Raw genomic sequence first — 20,466 nt, 5'->3', positions numbered from 1 at the left:
CTTGTGATTCTCCTGCATCAGCTTCCCAAGTTGCTGAGATTACACACATGTGCCATCACACCCAGATATATTAATAATATTTATGATAAATCTTTGAAAAGTCATTGCCATATAAAAATAATTTTTGACCTTTGCCTTCTGTCTGTGCTGTGTTAGTCTTCTATAAATTTAGTGAAATAGATGAACCAAATACAAGAAGTTTTATGTGCTAGTTTTTCTGTGCTTCGTAGTTTGGTCTTAACTTTTGTCAGTAATATTTAAGCCACATGTCTGATGACCATGGTGGCAAACACCTGTAATTACAACTGGACAACCTAACAAGACCCTCTCTCAAAATAAATAACAAACGACTCAGGATATAAAGCATACCTGAATTCATTCCTCAGTATCAAATTTTTAAAATTAGGTCACATATCAAAATTAATATCATTTCTACACTCAGAACACCTTGTATGATTATGTACTCTAGTACTTTCTATGCTAGAGACCACCATGTTAAATAACTATAAAATCACAATAAATGTTTTAGTACTTTATTGATATACTTCCTTGAACAAATTTAGGATTCTTATACTCATTGCCTGAACTGCAGAATCAGAATCTGGTATCAGTTGAAACATTGGCTTATCAAATGGCTTGTTTTCATTTTTTATATTATTAAATCATAGATTTTGTTCACTTACATATAGACTTGTAGTTCACCTTTCAAACTGCATGCCATTTAAGGATATCTCTTTTAGTCTTTCACACATATAGCAGCTTTTTTATTTTTTTCTTTCCCATGGTTTTTTATTGATGCATTATAATTTAATGTAATAGTGGAAGTCATATTATATATTCATACATGCCCAATGATACAGCAATATAATTTGGTCCATATTGTTCCCCCTGGTCTCTTTCCTCTACTCTACTGGTCTCCCTTTTGTTTCCATGAGACCATAACCCCTGGCAGCATTTCTGTTTCTAAATCAATACCCAAAATATTCAATTTTGAATAAAGTCAAATAACAAATTATTTTCCTTCCCAACAAGGAAAAGCATAGAGTTGAACAATGATATTATATTTGTAGTAAGAAAGACCCTGAGAGGTTTTTCAGGAAAGAAATTAACGGTCATTTTGTTTTCCTCAGGATTGGAACGAGTGACTATGCTGTTTTTGGGATTGCATAATGTGCGTCAGACCTCGATGTTCCCTCGTGACCCCAAACGGCTCACTCCTTAAACCCACCATGATCCTTATTCTTTCCAGGAAGTTATTATCAATCAGGTTGTACCTTAGGTACTTAAAATATGCAATAGAATAATTGTCTTATCTAAAGTGCCACAGTTGTTTTTTAATTAATTTAGTATAGGTTAATTTAGAAGACAAAATTTTTATAACTTTCAACATTCTTTAGTAGGAAATGCTTGAACATTTTAAAAAGTTCATGCAATTTATTAAAAATCATATTCCATTATTATATTAAATGTTAACTAGAGTTTTAAACAGTTAAGATTGTGAACATTTTTTTCTGTTCTATATTATGGTGGCTACAGTATTAATATCTTGAATTTTCAATATTCAAACTTACTTTTTTAACTTTGGACATTAAGATGAGAACAACTGAAGAAATACCCAAGATTTTAACAAGTATCTAATTGGCATCTCATGAAAAATTAGAAAGTATCAGAATCTTAAAAGTAATACCCAAAAATCATGTAAAGCAGGCAAAAGTACTAGCAAGAAAATAATAAAAATATTACTGTATTAAATTGTTAAATTCTAAGCCTGAATGTTCAATAAATTTTAAAGCTAATTAAAGTTTGTCTTTGTGTAACTTTGTGGCAGTCTGATTTTATAACTGGTTCTTGGCTTTTTTAATTTGGGGAAAGAAAAAAATACACAACCATTTTATATAAATGCTTAAAAATTAATGAGAACTGATTTTTTATTTGCAGTACTAGAAATTGGAAAAACAACTTTTCAGCATGTATCTTTATCAAGCTATAAGTTCAAACAGCTTGGGTTGGTTAATAGAGTTCATTTTACATGAATAAAAATATTATAGAATATATAATATTTCAGAATATATCCAATTTCAGGGCTAGTCTGTAGCTCAGCGCAGAGCTTTTACCAAATGTGCGTAAGGCCCCAGTACTTGATCCCCCAGTACTATAAGAAAAAAAAGAATTTCCCATTTTGATCTTAACAGGTACTAGCACTTAGAAAATGCCACTTTATAAAATGCATTTCCATCTTCCCCACCAAAAAGAAATCTCTGCATAAAAGTTACTTTTAGTAACACTTTTCCTCTAGATTATTATATATTATCAATGTTAATTTTACCATGAACAAAAACAAAACAATGTAATGCAGCTATTTTTTTTAATAAAGAAAAAAGTAACACAAATAAAAAGGAAGACTAAAAAGTTGGGAAGTTGTCACTGGACCATAAACAACTGCCCATTATTTTCAGATATTAAAAGGAACATTCTTTTTCACAATCTAACTAATGAACTCTTCGAAAATAGAAACTCCGTGTTTTCTTAGGGGGGTGCTGGGGATTGAACCCAGGGCCTTGCACATGCAAGGCAAGCACTCTACCAACTGAGCTATATCTCCAGCCCCAAAACTCAGTTTTTATATCTTTTATATCATACCAAAGTGTCTTGAGTAAGTAGTAGGCACCCAGCAATGTTTCATAAATAAATCCACACCAAAAATAAAATGGACTGCTACCCACTTTTTTTTATATTTTATATTTTTCAGACCCTAGGATAATATAATAATTATAGCCCTAAAGCTTATGTTCTCAATTTCATATAATTACAGCTTCTTTCAAAATAAAATGGTTTGTAAAGTCTTAAAATGATAACTATCATTGTATTTATTTTTATTATGAAGTATTTCAAACTTGCCAATGAGATTATACCATGATGAAATACCCTGTACTTACCACCCAGCTTTATCAAATCTTAATACCATCTTATTTGCCTCGAATATTTTCAGCTTTTTAAAAGGAAAAGAAATTATGTGTACATTTAAGGCTTATGTACCTCCTATCATATAAGTAACCACCATAAGAATTCAGTGACTTTATTCTTTACCAAGGTTTTAGACTTTAACTAAATGTGTTTCTTTAAGTATCTAGTATTGTTTTGCAGGTTTACTTTATATGTTCATTCTGGGATTTTTATTTTAATTACCTTGAATTTAGCAATAATTTATGAAGTCTTAAAATTTTCCTCTTTTTAGTCTCCAAGTAGATAAATGTGGTATATATACCTCTTCATTTTTTTGGTTCTCTTTCCTTTTATTAATTGTAGTAAAACATATTGATACTTGATATCCCTTAGAATTGTTCATTTTTGCTGTTTATTTGTTTATTGTTTGTTATTGACTCCTGTAGGGATTTCATCAGCATTTTATTTTCAAAATCATAAAAGAATTTGTGTTGCTGGGTATAGTGGCACATACTAGTAATCCCAGCAAATTAAAAAAATAATAATTCAGTACTGTTAATGCTAAAGTCAAGCATCCAAGTGAGGCATATTTAAATAATTAACCAAATGAGGGACATAGCATGAATTATGAACTTGAACTTGTTGAAAATTCCACAGCTATGAAATGGTAGAGCTGGGTTTTGATCTCAGGAAGGCAGACTTCATTATTCTTAACCCTTGTGAATAACCCTGTAAGTATTATTATGCCATAAAGGATAACTAGTATAGTCCTTCTTTGGCTGGGGAGGTGGAATTGGGGAGGGGACTTATCAGCTTTTTTGCCACTGTGACCAAAAGACCTGGCAAGAACAATTTTAGAGGAAGAAGTGTTTATTTTGGAGCTTGTGGTTTCAGAAGTATTGGTTCCTAGACAGCCCATACCATTCCTTGGGGCTTGAAGTGAGGCTGAATATCATGTCAGAAGAGTGTGGTGGAGGAATGTAGCTGGGAACATCACACCAGGACGAAGAGAGAGAGTTATTCGAGGGCAAAATATATACCCCAAAGGCATGCCCCCAGATACTTATCCCTACCAGCCTATGATTATTACCAAGTTAATTCCTGTCATGAAGTTAACACACTGATTAGGTTAAACCTCTTATTGCCCAGTCATATCATCTCTAAACTTTCTTCCATTACCTCACACAGGAGCTTTGGGGGATACCTAATATCTAAACCATAATAGGGAGTTTTGTTGGTTTTGGTTTTGGTTTTTGGTGGTACTGGGAATTATACCTTGGATTTCATGCATGCCAGACAAGCACTCTTATCACTGAGCTACAACCCCAGGCCTGTAGATTTTTACTTATACATGTATTTTACTAGATTAATGAAGATTCTATTTGTTAAGGATTTGTATGAATATTGAATTCATCAAGTGCTTTTGTGTATTTAACTGTAATTTCTCTTTTAGTTTTGAATATAGAAGACCGCAGTAATAAAAATTCCTAATATGTTTTTTCTGGAGTAACTACTGATTTATCACTATGTATTTTGGCTGCACTGGGGATTGAAACCAGGAGCTCTTTACCACTGAGCTGTATCCTCAACCTGTTTTTGTTTTGTTTTTTGTTTTTTTCTTGTTTTTGTGGAGAACATTTGTTTTATTTTGATACAGGGTATTACTAAGTTGCATGGTCTGGCTTCAAACTTGGAATCCTCTTGCCTCAGTTTTCAGAGTAACTGGGATTACCAGTGTGTGCCACCATACCTGGTACTACATATTATTTTGTTAAATATACCACTAAATTCAATATACTTTTTTTTTTTTTTTTTTTTTTTTTTTTTTAATTGTAGGGCTGGGGATACACATCATTTCCCTAGCATGCAGGAAACCTGGGTTTGATCTCCAGGACTGGGAGAAAATTTTAGCAATATTCTGGTACATAGAGAAATATTCACTCATTTTTTTTCTTAACACAGTTTTTAACTGTACATTATACTTGTACGTACTGATGGGATTTGTTTTTATGTTTCATTTTCATACATGCATACTATAGTAACAATGTAATTTGGCCAATATCACTCCCCAGCACTTTCCCCATCCCTCCCCACTTCCTGCCTGTTGGTCCCTTTACTGATCTTCCTTTGATTCTCATGAGATCTGTCCCCATCTTTCTGATAGAAAATGTTAAGAACCCTTAACCTTCTAAGTTTGATTTATTTTACTAAACATAATGGTTTCTAGTTCCATCCTTTTTCCTGCAAATGACATAATTTATTTTTCTAAAATAGTGTATATGGGGGGCTGGGGAGATAGCTCAGTGCTTGCTTTGTAAGCACAAGGCCCTGGGTTTGATCCCCAGCACCCCCCCCCAAAAAAAAAAAAAGTGTATATGTACCACAATTTATTTAACCATTCATTGATTGATGTACACCTAATCAGATTTCATAGTTTGACTGTTGTGAATTGTGCAGCTATAAAAGGGTATGCATTTACCATTGTAATATGATGACTTAATTCTTCAGGGTAAATACTAAGGAGTGGCCTAACTGGGTCATGTGGTAGTTCCATGCCTAGCCTTTTGAGGAACCGCCATAATAATTTACATAGTGGTGGTACTAATTTACAATCCCACTAGCATTTATGATTATTTGTATTCTTAATGATAGCCATTCTGACTGGTGTGAGATGAAATCTCAGTGTAGTTTTGATTTGTATTTCTCTAATTGCTAATTATGTTGAACATTTTTTCACATATTTGTTGACCATTTGTATGTCTTCTATTGAGAAGTATGTTTCATTCATTTGCCCATTTATTAATTGGGTTATTTAATTTTTTGGTATAAAGTTTTTGGGGATCCTTATATATTCTAGATATTAATCTTCATCAGAAGAGTAGCTAGCAAAGATTTTCTTCTATAGGTCCTCTCTTCATATTCCTAATTGTTTGCTTTGCTGTGCAAGAAGCTTTTTAGTTTGATGCCATCCCTTTTATTAACTCTGGGCATTATTTCCTGAGTATTAGAGGTCCTACTGAGAAAGTTGTTGCCTGTGCCTATATGTTGTAGTGTTCACAGTATGTTTTCTCCCAAGAGTTGCATAATTTCTGATCTAATTCCTAGGTCTTAGATCCATTTTGAGTTGATTTTCTGCAGGGTGAGAGAGAATGGTCTATTCTCATTCTTCCACATATGGATAACCAGTTTTCCCAGCATCATTTGTTAATAATGCTGTCTTATCTCCAATGTATGTTTTTGAATCTTTTATCCAAGATAAAATTTTATCAAGGATTAGATGATTATAAATATGGGTTTGCCTTTATCTTCTGTACCTTTGGGGTTTTGTATATATCTGTTTTTATACCACTAGCATGTAGTTTTTGTTAACTATAGCTATAGTGTAACTTGAAGTCAGATGTTGTGACTTTTTTGTCTTACAATTGCTTTGGCTATTCTGGGGTTTTTATTATTTCAGTTTAATTTTAGAACTTTTTTTCTGTAAAGAATTATTTGGTAGTGTGGTCATTCTAACAATATTAAAGAATAGAAATTCTTTCTATTTTCTCAGGTCTTTAATTTCTTTCTTCAATGCTCTGTGGTTTTCACTAGAGAGGTTCATCATCCCCTTGGTTAGATTTATCCCTAGGTTTTATTTATTTGTTTGGTTTGGTTTGGTTTGGTTGTGAATGGAATTGTTTTCCTGATTTCTTTCTCAGCAGATTTGTTTTTAGTTTATAAGAAAGCTATTGATTTTTGTAACTTGCTACTTTGCCAAATTTGTTTATTAGCTCTAGCAATCTTTTAGTGGAGTTCTTTGGATCTTCTATAGGATCATATCTGCCATGATAATCTGACTTCTTCCTTTCCTATTCCTATTTTTATCCCTTTTATTTCTTTCTCTTGCCTAGTTTCTCTGGCTAGAATTTATAGCCCTCTATTAAACAGGAGTGGTGAGAGTAGACATTCTTGTCTTGTCCACGATTTTAAAGGAAATGCTTTCAGTTTTTGTCCATGTACAATGAGGTTTCCTTTGGGTTTTCATAGATAGCCTTGATGATGTTGAGGTAGGTTCCTTCTGTCCCTAGTTTCTTCAGTGTTTTTATCATGAATGGATGCTGAATTTTGTCAAAGACCTTCTCTGCATCTATTAAGATAACTAAGTAATTTTTATCCTTAATTCTATTCATGTGATGAGTTACAATTATTGATTTACATACATTAAACCATCCTTGTATCTCTGGAATAAAACCAACTTGAATTTTGTGTGCAATCTTCTTAATATGTTGTTGAACATGATTTGCTAATATTTTATTAAGTATTTTTACATCTAAATTCATCAGGGATATTGGTCTGTATTTTTCTTTCCTTGATGAGTCCTTATCTGGTTTTGGTATATGTGTGATACTGGTTTCAAAGAATTAATTGGGAAGTGTTCCATCCCTTTCCATTTCATGAAATAATGGCATTCATTCTTTACAGGTTTGGTAGAATTCAGAGGAAAATTCATCTGGTCCTGGACTTTTCTTTGTTGGAAGACTTTTTATTACTACTTCTTCCTCATTGCTATTTATTGGTTTCCTCGGGTTTTCTCTATCCTTATAATCCAGTTTTGGCAGATTGTATTTGTCTAGAAATATATGCATTTCTTCTAGGTTTGCCAATTTGTTGGAGTAAAAATTTTCAAACTAGTACCTAATGATCCACTGAATTTCTGTGATGTCTTCGGTGGTTTCTGCTTTTTCACTTCTAATGTTATTAACTTAGGTTTTCTCTCTTTTCAAAAAGCCAGCTTTTTGTTTCCTTGATCCTTTGTATTTTTTTTTTAAAATTCTCAATTTCATTGATTTCAGCTCTACTTTTAGTTATTTCCTTTATTCTACTGGTTTTGGAATTGATTTGTTCTTTTTTTCAAGGACTTTGAGATACATCATTAGGTTATTTGGGATCTTGCTGATTTTTTTTTCCCCCTCCTAACACGGAGTAAGATGAGAGGCAGAGTCTTACCTCATGGGAGGCTGAGTTCTTGACAAATCTTAAGTAAAGTACTTTATTTCTGATGCTGATATTTGCTTCTTTCTTGATATTTATCATTTTACAAAGATCTCACATATTATTTCCTGAATCTATCTGAATATTAGTTAACATAATACAACATTACATCTGATCATCTTATATAGGTATTCATAGCTATAAACTTTCCTCTTAGAACTGCCTTGTTCTGATACATTGCATCACTATTCTCATTGGATATCTCAGACCTTGATTTTTTCTATCACCCATTCATCATTCAAAAATATACTGTTCAATCTCCTTGTGTTTATTTAGTTTCTATAAAGCTTTTTCATGTTTATTTCCAATTTCATACCATTATGATCTGATAAGATGCAAGGAATTTTATCACAAATTTTCGTATAAGAATTTCATATTTGCTTACAGTTTTTTGTATTTGCTTGTAGCCTGAAATGTGGTCTATTTTGGAGAAGGTTCTATGAACTGCTGAGAAGAAAGTGTATCTGGCTGTTGGATGAAATGTTATATAGGTATCTATTAAGTCCATTTGATTTATAAAATTTTGGGATCCAAAGAGTCTTAGCTGAGTTTATTTTGGATGACCTATCTAATGGTGAGAGAGGTATGTTGAAATCACCCAGAATTATTGCACTCAGGTCTATCTGAGGTTTCCATTTGAGCAGTGTCTCTTTTATGTAATAAGTTGCACCCACATTTGGAGCATAAATATTTATTATTTTATCTTCTTGTTGGATTATTCACTTTACCAGCATGAAGTGACCTTCTTTGTCTCTTCTGAATAATTCTGGTTTCAAATCTGCTTTATTAGATATGAGAGTAGATACTCCTGATTGTTTGGAGGCTCCATTTTCATGGTATATGAATTTCCATCCTTTTACTTTCAGTTTGTAACTGTCTTTGCCTATAGGATACATCTCTTGTAAACAACATACAATCCATTTTGCTGGCATGTGTCTTTTTAATTGGAGAGTTGAGACCATTTACATTTGTTGTTATTACAGAGAGATGTTTATTAATTCCTGCCATTTTGATTTATCTCTAATGTTTAATTTGCTTAGCTACTCTTCAAATGAGATTTATTTGTGAGCCTCTGGGGTTTTCTTCTGTGTGGAGTTGTTCGTTAAGATCTGCAGTGCTAGTTTAGTTGTCATGAATTCTTTTAGTTTCTGCTTATGTTTTATTTCTCCTTCGACTTTGAATGATAACTTTTCTGAATATAGAGTCTTGGTTGACAGTTATTTTCTTTCAGGACTCGGACCACATCATTCCAAGCCCTTCCGGGCTTTTAGAGATAGTGCTGAGAAATAGAAGTGATTCTGATAGGCTTGCCTCTAAATGTAACCTGAGGTTTTTCTATTGAGGCTTTTAAAATTCTCTCCTTGTTCTCTATATTAGGTATTTTAATTATAAGTGTCATGGAGAGGTTCTTTTTGATCTTACCTATTTGAGGTTCTGAATGCCTCTAGTATCTATCTGGATGTTCATCTTATTCTCAAGACTTGGAAATCTTTCTATTAATATTTTCCAGTAAAGGTTATCAGTTCCCATTGCCTGGATCTCATAATTCTCCTCAATTCTAATTAGTCTCTTAGTGTCCCAGAGTTCTAGTTTATTCTGATCATGGTTATTTATTTTCTTTTCTTTAATGCTGTCTGAATGGTCAAGGCTGGTCACTTTATCTTCCAACTCTGAGATTCTGTCTTCAACATGGTTTTCTCTTATAAGACTTTCAACTGAACATATTATTTGATTTGTTGTGTTTTTTATTTCCAAGATTTGTTTGATTCTTTTTCAATATCTCTAGCTCCTTATTTGAATTTCTCAAGCATATCTTATACTGACTTCCTTGATTCATTGGTTATTTTTTATGTGTTCTCTTGCAATTCATTGATCATTTTTATAATGATTCTTTTGAATTCTTTATCTGATATTTCATTCACTTCATATCTTTGGGTTAGTTGCTGATGTATTATGAACTTTAGGAGATACCATGTTACCTCGTTTTTTGTTTGTTTGTTTTTTCATATTTTTCTTGTATTTCTGTGTTGGGCTTTATGCATGTTTGGAGGTATTTTTCTTTGCTCTTATGTGTGAGCCTTTTTAGGGCAGAGTCTTCACTTACCAAAGTGTTCTAGAGTGATCTAGCTTGAGACCCCTCAGCTTGAGACCCCTCCCTCATAGGTATGGTATCCACAGCCTTTGAGTTAATTCTCTGTTTTTGCTGTAGGAGTAGATGTCCATAGTTGGGACCAGGGGACCCACCCCTATCTGTTTCTACTTGAGACCTGACCCTTAGTTTGAGTTTTTGACTCTTCTATTCTTTATATTAATTTATAGCTCAAGATCAAGTGTCATTTATTTGTGTGTGGTAAGGCTCACTGTATTTTGGTTGAGTTTAGTTCAACAGCAGAGTCTCTACCCTGTAGGTTCCCAGCATCTCATAGAATGGAACAAAACAAACAGTAACAACAACTGATTCTAACAATCTCCAGTTCCTACTGTGACTTCTACAACATTAATTACCACAAAATCCAAGAATGGTAGAGTCAGCAATTATCAACAGTGAAAAAAATACTAATAATAACCACAGGGCTGGGGGTGTAGCTCAGTTGGTAGAGTGCTTGCCTTGCAGGCACAAGGCCCTGATTCAATCCCCAGCACTACTAAATAAATAAATAGATAGATAGATGGATAACCAACCAACCAACCATGAATTAGATCTGGCTTTAAAGCAAACAGCAGGTGTCATCTATGTCATCCACAGCAGTAATAATTTCATCAGGATTAATGTTAGGGGCAAGAGTTATATAAACCAATTCTAAAAGATGGTTAAAAAATACAATTAAGAGAAAAGAAAGTAGAAAAGACTTTATAGTTTCAAAAAGTGAAGAGAGAATACAGAAAAGATGTAGCAGGTGATGAGTATAAGGAAAGAAAAGAAAAATAAGAGGAACAAAGTGAAGAAAAAGAAAAAACAATATGGTGTTAGAAGAGAGAGGAAGCAAAAATAACCAACACAGTTTTGGCACCATTATGAAAACAAACAGGATGGAAGCTGACTTCAAACAGATCAGCAAGCTTTCCTTTATTCTGCAGTGGAGTTAATCAACCAGGGAATGAAGGGGCTCATTCTGGGGGTAGAAAAAATGGCAGCCAGTTACAGAGGGGCTCTGAGTTTTATAGTTTACAGTGAGGGTGAATTATCATTGGAGACTGAGGCACAATGTGTCAGTTTAGGCAGTGAGGAAAAAGTTGTAAATAGTCTGAAACTCATTGTCACTGGAAAAGCTCAGAACTTGGTGTTCACTGCTTATCTTCCTCTGGGACCCATTGTTACCCAGAGCTTCACTATTTGCTTTTCTCTTTTCAGAACTCACTGGAAATGAATAAGGATAAAAAAGACCAGGGCCCAGCTTTTTGGTATCCACCTCCTCCCTTAAGGACCCACTGTGGTTGGGAAGGGATGAATGTTTGCTTTTGGTGGAGATGCTGGGGATGAACCCAGGAAGGGATGAAAGTTTGCTGTTTCCTCTCCGGGCCCATTGTTACTGAGGAAGGATTTACTGGGAGAGGATTAATGATTGCCTTCCTCCTCTCTCTTCCTCTGGGTCAAGCAATTTTTTGGGGGGGTGGTGTCATTTCCCTGTCCTGGTGGTTGTCATATCCTTCAGAGAGAAAGAGAAACAAACAAATGAAAATGAAAACAATAACAAAACCAGAATATATAAACCAAAAAATCTGAACCCTCAAAAAACAAGGCAAGAAAAAATAACTACATTTAAAAACTGCTACGAATGAAAAAAAAGAAACAAATATGTATATGTGCACATGTCCCTAAACTAGTCAGCACATCAAGAATTCACACACACACACACACACACACACACACACAAAGACAGAACAAAAGAAAAAAATACTTAATGAAAAATGATGGAATTGTTTCCACTGAGGTGGCAAAAATAGTTGACGTGGATAAATGACCACTGTCTATGCCCAACTATCTTTCCATTTCTTCTTGAGTTATGTACTGAGAGCAAAGGCTATGGTTTGTTAACTCCTTCCTCTTTTCGTGTTGCTCTCTGAGCTGCCATTTGGGGTGGCCTAGCTCTCTCTCTGCTTCCTGGTCATCATGTGAGCTGCTTCCCTCTGCCACACTGTTCTGCCATGATGTTCTGCCTCACCTTGATCCCTGAGGAATGGAGTCTGCCTTTTATGGACTAAGACCTCTAAAATCGTGAGCCCTTAAATAAGCCTTTCCTCCTCTACAATTGTTCTGGTTGGGTCCTTTAGTCACAGCAGCAAAAAAGCTGACTAAAACAGAGAATTAAAAAAAGAAAGCTGGAGATCCAAGATAGCGGACTAGAAGGAGGCTGCGTTCCTTGTTGCTCCGTAACTATGGTTTCAAGCAGAGGATATCTGTTTCTTGATTGCTCACTGTCAGGCACCTGTCATCCGCCATTTGCCTGCCTCTCTCCTGTCCATCGCTTACCTTACACTTATCCATCACCCAACGCATGAGGTTCACCTCCAGATCATCTGACAGCAGTCAGCAAAATGATCACCGACCGCCAGTGGAGCACCAGCTGCCTGCTGTTGCCTGGAAGTTCACTGTTGCAGTACCTGCAGGTTTGATTACACGTGGTGCCGCCATTTTGAGACAATAGCCAGGCCCTGTAGGACCCCTGGCCAGAATGACTGAGCCCCATCTCCAGGATCCCTCAACCCAACCGATCACTCCCTGCCTCTGGGGCCCTCACATTGACTGACTGCTCCCTGCCACCAGGACCCCCAGACCAACTGACTACGCCCTATCACCGGGACCCCAGACCGACTGATTGCAACTGGCCTCCAGGATCCGGCAACCACACCAAACACACCCGACCTCCAGGACCCCTGCCTGACCAACCTCATCCCACCTCCAGGACCTCCTGCTGACCACGGCCACACCCTGAGCTGTAGCTCCCCATTTGCCATTTCGAAGCCAGAGTGGCCATCTTGGATAATCCTGATAGCCACAGCTCCGATCTTTAGGTGGGGCAAAACCCATCCTGAGACGTCTGCTAGAGACTTGAAGCTCACTGTCAGGTACTTCTCATGCATCAGGCTACTGAACTCTGGGAGGTTTCATTACTATATGACAGTTATACTGTAGATTTTTTTTTGTCTCCTTATTGGAGTGGCCTAAGTCTGAAGCTGGTTGAAATAATTCTCTGCTTCCCTTCTCACCAGTGTGAGGTAGGATGGACTGGAATACACGATGGTTGGAGTTTTGTTTCCTCTCACCAGGTGGGTGCACTCCCAGGATGGGGTGGCTTCTTCAGAGTTATGGGAGTAGAGTTCCTACCTGCAGGGCTTAGTTGGGTGGTATCTGCTCCGGCAAGATTAGATCAACACTCCACAATCTTCTCTGTGCCTGTTTCACTCCCATTCTTCCACACAGAATGCATTTGCCAGGACAATGTGTCAGCATTTACTATGATCTCCCAGTTCCTGTAGCAGTAGCTACAGTTTGTCCAATTCAAGATGACACCCTCCTCAGCTCTCCACTGCCAGTTGGCAAACAAATAGCACTTTTCAAGCACCAGTACAGTGTAACCTCTGGATCAGCAAAGTTCAGGCCTGTTTTTTGATCTCAGGTTTTTCTGTACCAAATCAGTGTTTCTCTCTGTGTTCTCCTCCCTCTGTGGTGATTCTGCACCACAACAGCTACTGCTTCCATAAGTGGCTTGACTCTGATGTACTTTCTTCTTTGTTTAATGTACCCAGATTTCTGAGTCTCTAAGACACTCTGACTGTCCAATATTGAATTTGTTGTTACATGTGTTAAGTGTAGGGTTTTTAAATTAATGAATAGTATTCCATGAACTGAATATGCCATTATTTGTTCACCAGTTGATGGATATGTAAGTAAGCTTCTAGTTTTTAATCTATAATGAATACTGTTGCTATGACTACTCACTTCTAAGTCTTTGTGTAGACATATTTTCTTTTTTATATTTTCATTTCTTTGGGGTAGTTACCTAGGTTGTTGTGGTTTAGATCTTAAATGTCCCCCAAGAGTTCATTTGTTGAAGTATTGGTCCCCAGTGCAGCAGTGTACTTAGTGGGGCCTTTGGGAGGTGGTTGAGTCATAAGGATCCTGACCTCATCAATAGATTAATCCATCTTAATCCATATATGGATTCATTACCTTTTGCTTTTGGGTTTTGTTTTGTTTTGTTGGTTTTTTGTTTGTTTGGGTTATTTTGGCACCAGGGATTGTAGCCAGAGGCACTTGACCACTGAGCCATATCCCCAGTCCATTTTTGTATATTATTTAGAGACAGGGTCTCACAAAGTTGCTAAGGGCCTCACTAAGTTGGTGAAGCTAGCTTTTAACTGTTGATCCTCCTGCCTCAGCCTCTCGAGCCACTGGAATTACAGGTGTGTGCCTCCACGCCCAGCTGTGAATTCATTACTTAATGGGTTTTGGAGGAAAATGAGTTTTGTTAGAAAAGCACGCTCTGTCTCTCTTTGCTTCCCAACTGTCATGAGGTAAACAGCTGTGCTCTACCATATACACCTCACCATAGGCCTAAAATAGTGGAGGTAGTGGACTGAAATCTCTGAATCCATGAGCCAAAATAAGTTATTCCTCCTTTAAATTGATTTTCTCAAGTATTTTGTATTTTGGGGCTATAAGATGGATGTTCATAGTCCATTTGTGCTGCCATAAAATAATACTGTAGACTGAGTAATTAATAAAGAACAAAAATTTGACTTAGTAGTAGAGTGGTCTCCTAGCATGTGGTTCTATCCAGTACTGAAAGAAAAGAAAGAAGTTTATTTCTCACAGGTGTCTGATGAGGGATCATGTGTCTCCTTCCATATAAGCTAAAATAACCAACCAGGAGCAAACCTCAAACAGATCAGCAAACTATTTTTATTAAGCAGTGTTGGAATGGCACATATTTAGGAGAGAAAATGGCAACTGGTTACAAGAGGGGTCTGTTTTTTATAGTTTTTTTTTTATTGTAAACAAATGGGATACATGTTATTTTTTTATAGATTTTAATGAGAGTTAATCATAGCAGAATATTTAATGTGACTTAATCTTTAGAGACCTGGAATATTCAAGTTGGGCCATCAGGAAACTAGTGGGGCAGGTTCAAAGTCTAAATCAGTAAAACAGTTTGCAAGAGTTCAAAACCCATTGTTACTGGAATGTAAGTCCAGAGCCTAGGTCCCTTTTTTGGATTCTCCACCCAGGACTCATTGTTATTAGGAAAGGATGAAAGTCCAGAGCCCAGGAGAATCCAAGATGGCGGACTAGAGAGAGGCTGCGTTTATTGTTGCTGCATAACTCAGGTTTCAAGCAGAGGATATGTTTCTTGGGGTGGCAGTTTTTGCTACTTTCGATCCCCTGCTGTTTACCCCATTTGTCTACTGCAGTCACCTGCAGTCTGCAAGCATATCGACTACTTTTTGAGTGCAGATTGCTCAATGACAGATGGTGCACACCATCTGTCATTTGCCTGCCTCTTGCCTGTCCATCGCCTGCCTTTCACCTACCCATCACCCACCGCTCGAGGTTCCCCTGCTGATTGTCCGACAGCAGCCAGCGCCTGTTGCAGACCGCCAGTGGAGCGCCAGCTTCCTGCTGTTGCCTGGAACTTCACTGTCGTAGTACCTGCAGGTTTGGTTACACGAGGCTGCCGCCATTTTGAGACAACAGCCAGGACCTTTAAGACCCCTGGCCGGAATGACTGAGCCCTGTCTCCAAGGCCCCTCATCCCGACCGACCACTCCCTGCCTCCGGGGCCCTCAGACCGACTGACTGCTCCCCACCACCAGGACCCCCAGACTGAGTGCACCCTACCACCAGGAACCCAGACCAACTGACTGCACCCTGCCTCCAGAATCCCACAACCAGATTACCACACCCTGCCTCCAGGACCTCCAGCTGACCAGGCCAACACCCTGTGCTGCAGCTCTCCATTTGCCAATTTGGAAGCCAGAGCAGCCATCTTGGATAATCCTGGAAGCCATATCTCCCATCTTTAGGTGGGGCAAATCTCATCCTGAGACACCTGCTGGAGACTGGAAGCTCATTGTCAGGTACCTCTACTACTGAAGACTGGGAGGTTTGAATACTATATGACTGTTATAGTGTAGTGGTTTTTTTCTCCTTATTGAAAATTTTTTTTTTATTTCTTTACTTTTCTCACTCTCTTTTTCTTTTGTTTACCTGTTCCCTCAGAGTCTTTCTCCCTTTTCGCATGCTAGCAACCAACTTCTTTTGATTACATTCTCACTTTTTCTATGATCAAGAACTTCTATTGTTCTTTTCTTATCCCATTAACTGCTACATCCTACACCCCTCCCCATCCTCTTTGTCCTCCCATTAGAAACTGCAGACCTTATTGCAAATCTGTTTCTTATACTGAAGGTAGTAATTGAGCTCATTCTGTTTATTATGACAATATTGTAAACATCCTCATAGGGGCTATTTGCTTTAGGGTTGCATATTGTCTGAACTTGGCACTGCTAATATTGATCTTCCCCTTAAAGAAAAGGTTTCAGAAACTTATAGGGTCACTAAAAGCCTATGGGGGGAAACTGCAATACCCCAGATCTGCACTGCTAGAGGGGAAGATACATGAACAACATGAAAAAACAAGGGAAGAAAATGATCCAAACAAACCTAGATTCTATATTAATAGAATCCAGTGACAGTATGGTAGAAGAAATGTCAGAAAAGGAGTTCAGATTATACATAAAGAATGAGCTAAGAAAGGAAAGGCAGGCAACGAATGATCACACCAATAAGCAGTTGAAAGAGCAATTGCAGGAAGCAAAAGATCATTTCAACACAGAAATAGATTCTCAAAAAAAAAAACAAACAAACAAAAAAAAAAAAAACGGAAATCCTTGAAATGAAGGAAACAATAAACCAAATAAAAAACTCAATGGAAAGCATCACCAACAGACTAGACCACTTGGAAGACAGAACCTCAGACAATGAAGACAAAATATTTAATCTTGAAAATAAAGTTGCCCAGAGAAGATGGTAAGAAATTATGAACAGAACCTCCAAGAACTATGGGACATCATGAAAAGACCAAATTTAAGAATTACTGGGATTGAGGAAGGCACAGAGATACAAACCAAAGGAATGAACAACCTATTCAATTAAATAATATCAGAAAATTTCCCAAACCTGAAGAATGAAATGAAAAATCAAATACGAGAGGCTTACAGAACACCAAATGCACAAAATCACAACAGATCCACACCAAGGCACACTATAATGAAAATGCCTAACATACAAAATAAAGATAGAATTTTGAAAGCTGCAAGAGAAAAGCATCAGATTACATGTAGGGGGAAACCAATACAGATATCAGCAGATTTCTCAGCCCAGACTCTAAAAGCTATAAGGGCCTGGAACATATTTCAAGCCCTGAAAGAACATGGTTGCCAACCAAGAATCCTATAGCCAGCAAAACTAACCTTCAGATTGAAGTGAAATAAAAGCTTTCCATGATAAAAAAAAGTTAAAAGAATTTACAAGTAGAAAGCCTGCGCTACAGAATGTTCTCAATAAAACATTCCAAGAGGAGGAAATGAAAAACAACAATGTAGGTCAGCAAAGGGAGGAGCTACCTTAAAGGAAAAACAAAGGAGAAATCAAGTCAAGTTACAAACCAAAAATAAGCCCAAATGACTGAGAATACAAATCATATCTCAATAATAATCCTGAACATTAATGGCCTATACTCATCAATCAAAAGACATAGACTGGCAGATTGGATTAAAAAGAAAGACCCAACAACATGCTGCCTTCAAGAGACTCATCTCATAGATAAGGACGTCCACAGACTAAAGGTGAAAGGATGGGAAAAAACCTACCATGCACATGGACTCAGTAAAAAAGTGGTGGTTTCCATCCTTATTTCAGATAAAGTAGACTTCAAGCTAAAGTCAGAAGGGATAAAGAAGGACACTTCATAATGCTTAAGGGAAACATAAATCAGGACGACATAAGAATCATAAATATTTATGCCCCAATCAATGGTGCATCCATGTACATCAAATTCTTCTCAATGCCAGGAATCCAGTAGACCACAACACAATAATTCTGGGTAACTTTAACACACTGCTATCACCACTGGATAGATCTTCCAAACAAAAACTAAACAAAGAAACCATAGAACTCAGTAGCACACTCAAGAACTTAGACTTAATGGACATATATAGAATATTCCATCCATCAATGAGTGAATTCACTTCTCAGCAGCACGTGGAACCTTCTCGAAAATAGACCATATGTTATGCCACAAAGCAGCCATTAGTAAATGCAAAAAAATAGAGATATTGCCTTGAGTTTTATCATATAATAATGGAATGAAATTAGAAATCAATGACAAAAAACAGAAATTACTCCAACACCTGGAGACTAAATAATATGCTATTGAATGAAGAATGGATAACAGAAAACATCAAGGAGGAGATAAAATTCTTAGAGGTAAATGAGAATGACGATACAACATATCAAAATCTCTGGGACACTATGAAAGCATTCAAGAAAAGAATAAAAAATCAAGTAAATGACCTAAACTTACACCTCAAAGTCCTAGAAAATGAAGAACAGAACTACACCAAAGTAGTAGAAGATAGGAAATAATTAAAATCAGAGCTGAGGGCTGGGGGTGTGGCTCAGTGGTAGAGCGCTTGCCTAGCATGTATAAGGCCCTGGGTTCGATTCTCAGCACCACATATAAGTAAATGAATAAAATAAAGGTCTATCAACATCTTAAAAATATTTTTAAAAAATGAGAGCTGAAATCAATGAAATTGAAACAAAAGAAACAATTCAAAAAATTGACAAAACAAAAAGTTGGTTCTTTGAAAAATTAAACAGGAAGATCCAAGATGGCAGACTCGAGGGAGGCTGTGTTCCTTGTCGCCCCATTACTCACGTTTCAAGCAGAGGATATCTGTTCCTTGGAGAGGCAGTTTTTGCTGCTTATTGATTCCCTGCTGTTTACCCCATTTGTCTACTGTGAGCACCTGCAGTCTGTAAGCATATTGACTACTTTTTGAGTGCAGATTGCTTACTGAAAAAGTAAACAAAGTAGACAAACCCTTAGCCACTAACAAAGAGAAGGAGAGAGAAAACTCAAATTACCAAAATTCGTGATGAAAAAGGAAATATCACTACAGATACTACTGAAGTACATAACATAATGAGAAGAGACTTTGAAAATCTATATTCCAACAAAATAGAAAATACCGAAGACATTGACAAATTTCTAGAGACATGATTCTCCCAAACTGAACCAGGAGACATACACAATTTAAACAAATCAATATCAAGCAATGAAATAGAGGAAGCCATCAAAAGCCTGCCAACCAAGAAAAGCCCAGGATCAGATGGATTCTCAGCCGAGTTCTACAAGACCTTCAAGGAAGAACTCATTTCAATACTTCTCAAAATATTCCAGGAAATAGAAAAGGAGGGAACCCTACCAAACTCTTTCTATGAAGCTAATATCACCCTATACCCAAACCAGACAAAGACACATCAAGGAAAGAAAATTTTAGACCAATATCCTTGATGAATATAGACACAAAAATTCTTAACAACATCCTGGCAAACCATATCCAAAAACATATTAAGACGATAGTTCACCATGATCAAGTGGGATTCATCCTAGGAATGCAATGTTGGTTCAACATCCATAAATCAATAAATGTAATCCATCATGTCAATAGACTTAAGGATAAGAATCATATGGTTATTTCAACTGATGCAGAAAAAGCATTCGACAAAATACAACAACCTTCATGCTCAAAACACTTGAAAAAATAGGGATAGTAGGAACATACCTGAACATTGTAAAGGCTATTTATGCTAAGCCCACAGCCAACATCATTCTTAATGGAGAAAAACTGAAAGCATTCCCTTTAAAAATGGGAACAAGACAGGAATGCCCTCTTTCACCACTTCTATTCAATATTGTCCTTGAAATACTAGCCAGAGCAATTAGACAGACTAAAGAAATTAGAGGGATAGGAATAGGAAAAGAGGAATTCAAGCTGTCACTATTTGCTGATGACATGATTCTCTATTTAGAGGATCCAAAAAACTCCTCCAGAAAACTTCTAGACCTCATCAATGAATTCAGCAAAATAGCAGAATATAAAATTAACATGCATAAATCTAAAGCATTTTTATACATAAGTGATGAAACATCTGAAAGGGAAGTGAGGAAAACAACTCTGTTCACAATAGCCTCAAAAAAAAATAAAATAAAATACTTGGGAATCAATCTAATCAAAGAGGTGAAAAATCTCTACAATGAAAACTATAAAACATTAAAGAAAGAAATTGAAGACCTTAGAAGATGGAAAGATCTCCCATGTTCTTGGATAAGCAGAATTAATATTATCAAAATGACCATACTTCCAAAGGCACTATACAGATTTAATGCAATTTCAATTAAAATCCCTATGACATTTCTCATA

At 36.5% G+C, this 20,466-nt stretch overlaps 1 protein-coding gene across 1 annotated transcript in view; it reads left to right on the top strand.

Moving 5' to 3' along the window:
• The window catches only part of DARS1 (aspartyl-tRNA synthetase 1), a 67,582-nt gene extending 65,765 nt beyond the window's left edge, over positions 1-1,817 (top strand). The window contains exon 16 of the mRNA XM_079135672.1: positions 1,131-1,817. Within this exon, the coding sequence (XP_078991798.1) occupies positions 1,131-1,222 (92 nt within the window). The 3' untranslated portion in view covers positions 1,223-1,817. The remainder of the gene's footprint in view (positions 1-1,130) is intronic.
• Positions 1,818-20,466: the final 18,649 nt, after the last annotated feature.

This window comes from Sciurus vulgaris (assembly GCF_902686455.1).
Source record: "Sciurus vulgaris genome assembly, chromosome: 3".
Lineage (NCBI taxonomy): Eukaryota > Metazoa > Chordata > Mammalia > Rodentia > Sciuridae > Sciurus > Sciurus vulgaris.
This window is presented reverse-complemented; position numbering and strand designations above follow the sequence as displayed.